The 7,002-nt window shown below is 36.2% G+C and overlaps 1 protein-coding gene across 1 annotated transcript; it reads right to left on the bottom strand.

Moving 5' to 3' along the window:
• Window positions 1–2,466: 2,466 nt before the first annotated feature.
• Window positions 2,467–4,760, bottom strand: LOC130291959 (olfactory receptor 146-like). Its single transcript, XM_056541390.1, has one exon. It carries the CDS (start codon window positions 3,406–3,408, stop codon window positions 2,467–2,469), a length of 942 nt encoding a protein of 313 aa, XP_056397365.1. The 5' UTR covers window positions 3,409–4,760.
• Between the last annotated feature and the right edge of the window lie 2,242 nt (window positions 4,761–7,002).

The raw sequence follows: 7,002 nt of genomic DNA, 5'->3' as shown, positions 1-7,002 counted from the left end.
ACCCAAAAATCTACAGCGAAAAGGAAAAAAAAATCATTGGGCGACAAAATTGAAGAAAAAAACGCCATTTTGTAACTTTTGGGGGCTTCCGTTTCTACGCAGTAAATTTTTTGGTATAAATGACACCTTATCTTTATTCTGTAGGTCCATACGGTTAAAATGATATCCTACTTATATAGGTTTGATTTTGTCGCACTTCTGGAAAAAATCATAACTACATGCAGGAAAATGTATACGTTTAAAATGGTCATATTCTGACCCCTATAACTTTTTTTATTTTTCCGCCTATGGGGCGGTATGATGGCTCATTTTTTGCGCTGTGATCTGAAGTTTTTAGAGGTACCATTTATGTATTGGTCAGATTTTTTTAATCACTTTTTATTCATTTTTTCATGATATAAAAAGTGACCAAAATACGCTATTTTGGACTTTGGAATTGTTTTTTGAACGTACGCCATTGACCGTGCGGTTTAATTAACGATATATTTTTTTAAATCGGACATTTCCGCACACGGCGATACCACATATGTTTATTTTTCTCTCACCAAAAACAATGAGGCCAAATATGGAAAAAATTCATATACTTTATTGAAAATACAGTAAAAACTTGTACTAAAAAGTTACAATACAATATTAAATCGGTGGTCATACAACACACACTGCAAGAAAGTGATGAGAATGTCCCCTATGAATAAACAGGATACACATGGTACAAAATGTCTCATTCAATATGGTGGCCTACCACATGGGGTATGTCAATATGCAAACACACAATATATATGAGAACGAGACTATAAAGAACAGGAATCAATATGAAGAAAGAAGACAGAGTAAACAAAAATGGAAATAATAGACAAATTCTGGTCATGCACCCTATCTTGGGACAGCTCAGCTACCCCGAACGCGTTTTTGCTTGTAGCTTCGTCAGGGTACAGGCTTCCATTATGGGTAAGTGAGGATCACTGAACTATTTATTGATTTACTTTGGGCTTATTCATAATACCAAACATGTGATAGAGCAGTTAGCTTCACATTCATTATACTGGGGCCCTTTCTGGACCCCTGGTTACTTCTTATTGAATAGGAGCCACGTTACATCATTCCTTGACCTCACTATATATATATCCATTGTGATTATTACTATTACTGTACCTGATCCACCTACGTGTTTTTTTTGGCTGTATCTGAGACATCTCATTTTGTATTGCTTTATACATACACATCTGGTATTTTATCTTTATTGAATTTAGTCACAAATGTGTGACGTTTTTTAACTTTTTGGATATAACAATAACATTTAGCATATTTATCAGTAGCAATTGCTCTTTGTTTGAGTTTTTTCTCTCCTCTTGCATAAAATGATAAAATTCCGCCTTTTATTTCTGTGAAATGCCTAAAGGGTTAATAAACTTTTTTAATGTCATTCTGACTACTTTAAGGGGTGCAGTTTATAAAATGGGGTTATTTATGGGTGTATCTAACATACAGGCTCCTCAATTCCACTTCAGAACTGAATTGGTCCCTGTAAAATCGGATTTTGCTATTTTCTTAAAAATCTGGAAAATTGCTACTAAACTTATAAACCCTCTAACATTCTAAAAAAGTAAAATAATGTTTATCAAATAATGGGAACACAAAGTAGACCTATTGTAGATGTGAATCAATCATTAATATGGTGCAGCATGGCTATTTTTCGTACGAGCAGAAAATATCAAATCTATAAAAATGCTAATTTTTCATTTTTTTTCACACATTTTTGTTTTTACAAAAACCGCTCTATATACATTAATCAAAAATCACACTAATGTGAAGTACAAAATGTCATGAAAAAACTATCTAAGTGAAAGCGTTCCAAAGTTATTACCAAATAAGTGGACGCATGTCAGATTTAGAAAATTTGACTTAGTTGTTAAAGGAGTACTCCGCTGCTCAGCGTTTGGAACAAACTGTTCCGAACGCTGGAGCCAGGAGCTCATGACATCATAGCCCCGCCCCCTAATGACGTCACTCCCCACTCCCTCAATGCAAGTCTATGGAAGGGGACGTGACAGCCGTCACGCCCCCTCTCATAGACTTGCATTGAGGGGGCGGGGCGTGATGTCATGAGGGGGCAGGGTCATGACGTTACGAGCTCCTGTCGCCGGCTCCAGTGTTCGAAACAGTTTGTTCCAAACGCTGAGCAGCAGAGTACCCCTTTAAGGTCAAAACAGGCTATTGAGTAAAGGGGTTAAAGGTTCTGATTCCAGTTGGAATTGGAAATAGGTCAACTCAAGCTTTCTCCTGCTCTTCAGGGTCACGTGCAGCTGCAAAGTCAGCCACTATAGTAAAGTGAACGTACTCAAAAGAATGATGCACTTATGTTTAGACATATCTATGATTAATAAAACTGTTAAGAAGTAGAGTACAAATTAGATCAGTTTAATGATCATTGATCAGTTTAATTTAAGCAGAAAAAGTAACACAAGATCACAGCAATAGTTTATTCTTCTTGATCAGACGGTTGAAGGCCATTTTTACATCTTTGTTTTTCAGGCTGTAGATAAGAGGATTTAACAGAGGTGTTAATGCAGTGTAAAATAGTGTTAAAAACTTTTCTGACTCTAAAGTGGTTGACGGAGAAGGTCTCAAGTACGTGCAGAATAATGTCACATAAAGGAGAAAAACAACAGTGATATGAGAAGAACATGTATAGAAGACTTTACTCTTGCCAGTTCTGGAGGGGATCCGAAGAATGTTCTTGATGATGAAAACATAAGAAGTTAGAGTGAGTGTGAGGGGCAAGAAGCCAATGAAGATTGACGCCACATAAATTAAGTATTCCATTTTGAAGGCCTTGTAGCAAAACAGCTTCATGATGACCAGAAGATCACAGAAGAAGTGGTCAATTTCAACTAATTTAAAGCAATTGATGTCAAAGGTAACACACAATGCCGGAACAACCATAAAAAAACCAAGGACCCAAGAAACTGACATAAAAATACAACAGACTTTACCATTCATGATGGTACTGTAATGTAGAGGGTTACAAATAGCAACATATCGATCATAACTCATAGCAGTCAAGAGCACAAACTCGCAGCAGAGAAGACCTACGTAAAAACACATCTGTGCAATACAGGCTGAGAGTGAAACAGTTTTGTCCCCAAATATGTACATGGCCAGTGACTTATGCATGGTGACTGTGCTGTAACAAATGTCCATGATGGAAAGCTGAGACAAGAAGTAATACATCGGAGTCTGCAACTGGTGATCTTCGCAAATAAGCAGTAAAATAGCAGAATTTCCCATAAGAATAGCAAGGTAAGTAACCAAAACCAAGAGGAAGATGGGGGTTTGTAGCTGAGGCAACTCACTAATACCTTTCATGGTGAAAAATTCCACCCGTGTTTGATTCTTATCTTCCATCATATGGTCTGCTGAGGAAATAAAATGTGATAATAACAAGTGGCCATCACCACCCTACAAGTACCATAACATTCACGAAACCTAAAAGAATAAACTGAGAAATAAATCACCGCACCTTGGCTCCTTTCACACCAAGGCCAAAGAGTGTCAATTTTGCCTCTGTTTAGTATTTCCATTTAATTGCTAGATGGAACAGTGTAGACCTTTTCCATAAAGCAGTACAAAATCAGAACCATAGGCAGAGTCAACAACAGGCAGCATGAAACCAGGAGATAGGAGGTCAGGTCCAAATCGGCAGGCAAGTCAGGGAACAAGCAAGGTCCAGGAAACAGGGATCGGATGCTGTGTGGGAGCAAGGACAGGTCAGGTTCTGACAGCAACACCATTCATTGAGGTTTCCCTTTTTTTTTTCTACAAATGGGATTGGTTGTTATGGGTCACTGCTCAACTTGCGTTGTTTTTTGTAAATCTCTCCCTGTGTCAAAGGGTATATCAGAATAACTGATAGTATAGGCAGAGACAAATCTTTTTATTTTCTTATCATATTACAGTCTTGGTGTAAGGAAGGCTATGTTCACACTGCTTTTTTTATTTGTTTTACTGCTTCTGTTACAGTCAGTTTCTTTTTGCATTTAAGTTACTGTTCTTTTTTATAATGTATATTAATGGTAAATGGATGGCATACATTTTTTAGCATCCATTAACCTATACCTCTTTTTACTTTAAAAAAAAAAAAAAATAATAAAAAAAGGCATACATTGCAAACATAAACAAAACATGGGCTCAATGTAGCCTAAGGCATCACAACATCAAGTGGCAGAGAGTTCCTAAATCTCACTGCTCTTACAGTAAAGAATCTGTCTTTGATGATGGTGAAACCTTCTTTACCCTAGACATAGAGGATGCCCCCTTGTCAATGTTACCAGCCTAGGTATAAAAATATCACTAAAGAGATCTGTATATTTATACAAAGCTTTTTTTCATACAGTACGGTACTATTTTTCAGCAAAGTAAGCATCCTAGTGTCAGACATAGTTTATGTTATACTGCCCCATGCAGCATCTTTATGACTGTAAGCTCTAGTAGTTTATAACAATTATTTGTGAGCGGAAATGTAAAAAAACAGCAATTTTGCTACTTTTCGGGGGTTTGGTTTTTACACAGTGCATTTTATGGTTAAAATTATACATTTTCTTTATTCTGTAGGTTGATGCAATTAAAAGTACCCAATTTATATAGTTATATTGCACTATTTAAAAATTGGTATGGATTAAATTCGTCCTTTTCTGACCCTTATAACTTTTGTATGTCTGAGCGCTAATTTTTGCACCGTGATCTGTAGTTTTTATCGGTACAGTTTTCGATTTGATGGCACTTTTTAAATGTTTTTTATAATTTTTTTCTGATTATATGTTATGATAAAAAAAAATCTGTATTTTTGGTGTTTGGTATTTTTTGTTTTACGTTTATGCCATTTACCATTCAAGATTATAAGTATAATAAGGGAGGTTTTAAAAAAAAAAAAATTTACATACATTTTCCCATAGGAGACTTTTATATGTAATCATTAGATTGCATTTACTGTATTATGCTATGCGTATGACATATCATTACACAGTCAGATCTGTGATCCACTGATATAACCTGGCTAAACCAGACTACACCATTGGATTAGATATAGGTTGCAGGAGGCAGGTCAGGGGACCCTCTTCTGCCATTTTATCTCCCGAACAACAGCGATCAAGTGGGTGTTCGTGAACTCACCTGAACTACTGGCAACTATTCTTTTCACTTTAGGTACCGTGATTGGCATTGATCATGGCGTCTAAAGGGTTAAATGCTGGGCAGCGTTGGGATCACCCTGCCTGTCATTCACAGTAAGTGTCTGGCTACTGATAGTAGCTTACACTCACTACTCTGAAGTAAGCATAGCTCCTGCTACGCCATCAGGGCATAGAGATATGCCCTTGGGCCTTAAGTACCATGACACAAGGGCATACTTGTATGCCGATGTCCTGAACGGGTTAATGTAGGTTTAGATTGATGTGATTATCTAAAAATGTTTGCTTTTATTAACCCTTTAATGATGTGGCCTATTTTGGCCTTATGGACCAAGGCCCATTTTTCAAAGTTGACCTGTCTCACTTTAAGTGCTGATAACTTTAACTTATCTTTAACTTATCTAAGTGATTAAGAGTTTTTCTTTTTAGACACATTGTACTTTATGTTAGTGATAACTTTTAGTCAATACCTTCGGCTATAATTAGTGAAAAATGTCACATTTTGAAACAATGGGAGTCTGTTGCAACAGAATTTCCATGGGGAATTTTTCTGCCGAATTTCAGTTCCGTCATGTGAACATAACCTAAGGGTACATTCGCACATAACATATCCACAGGTAAAACTAGTAAAACATCTCTGATACGATACAAATTGGGTATCTTTGTATTGTGCTGACCTGAGGAATCAAGATAACATGTCAGTTTGACTGCAAAGAGGACGCCCCTCCACCCCCACCCCCCTTCTCAATTGTCTCAAATAATATTTATTTGCATACACAGTAAATTGTATGGTAAAATAAAAGGTGTCATTACAAAGTACACTTGGTTGTGTGACAAAAACAAGTCTCATATGGGTCTGTGGATAGAAAAATAAGAGTTCTGGCTCTTAAAAGGCGAGGAGGAAAAAATGAAGAAGAAAAAAGGAAAATGTGCTGCATCATTAAGAGGTTAAAGTTTAAGGCTTTGTCCAACTTTTTATTTTATTTATATATATATATATATATACATATCTAAAATAAGAAATGAAGCAATTGTACAGTAGATAAGAATTAAAGATGTCCCACCATTTTATTTATACAGCTCCTATGCAAACCTATGTGTCTCTATGCTAACAAAGTAACAAACAGTCAGTTCTCACTGTTCTTTGCTGTTTTTCTAACCTCCCACATGTATAGTAGCATAAAGTAGGAGACACATGGAGGGAAATATGACTGCAAAATGAGACTATACAGGGATTTGTTCATTGTCTGTTACAGAAAATATGCATTGTCTGTATAGGAGCTGTAGAAGAAAACTAATGTACAAAATGTTCAAATTCCGACCTATAGCAAAGCTGCTTCATTTTTCATTTAAGAGGCATTAAATCAATTTTAAAAAATGGTTGTAAAGATTGACAGCGTCTTTAATAAAAATAAAAAAAGAACTGCTTACGAAATAAACCTTCAGCTACTGCTGCCGCTTGGAATCCTGCCAGGCCGGAGTACACTGGAAAATGCATTAAATATTGTACAAAAATACCATGTGAAAACAGCCTCATACCCTAGACATGTGCACAATGGAAAAATTGGCTTCTGTTTGTTTAGTTTTGTTAAGCGCATTTTTTTATTCTGTTGTTTTGTTTTTTTTTACCTAATTTGTTATGCTAAACTACTCAGTTAGTTTAGCTTCGATACAGCATTCGTAACTGTGTTCTTTCGATAAAGATACAATGGAGGGAGATATCAAAACCTGTCCAGAGGAGAAGTGGTGCAGTTGTGCATAAGTTGCACATGTCTATGATACACAATGTTGCTGATATCCTGGAAAATGCATGACG

Source organism: Hyla sarda, chromosome 9 (assembly GCF_029499605.1).
Source record: "Hyla sarda isolate aHylSar1 chromosome 9, aHylSar1.hap1, whole genome shotgun sequence".
Taxonomy (NCBI): domain Eukaryota; kingdom Metazoa; phylum Chordata; class Amphibia; order Anura; family Hylidae; genus Hyla; species Hyla sarda.
Note: the sequence above shows the minus strand (reverse complement) of the source record. Positions and strands in the feature narration are given on the sequence as shown.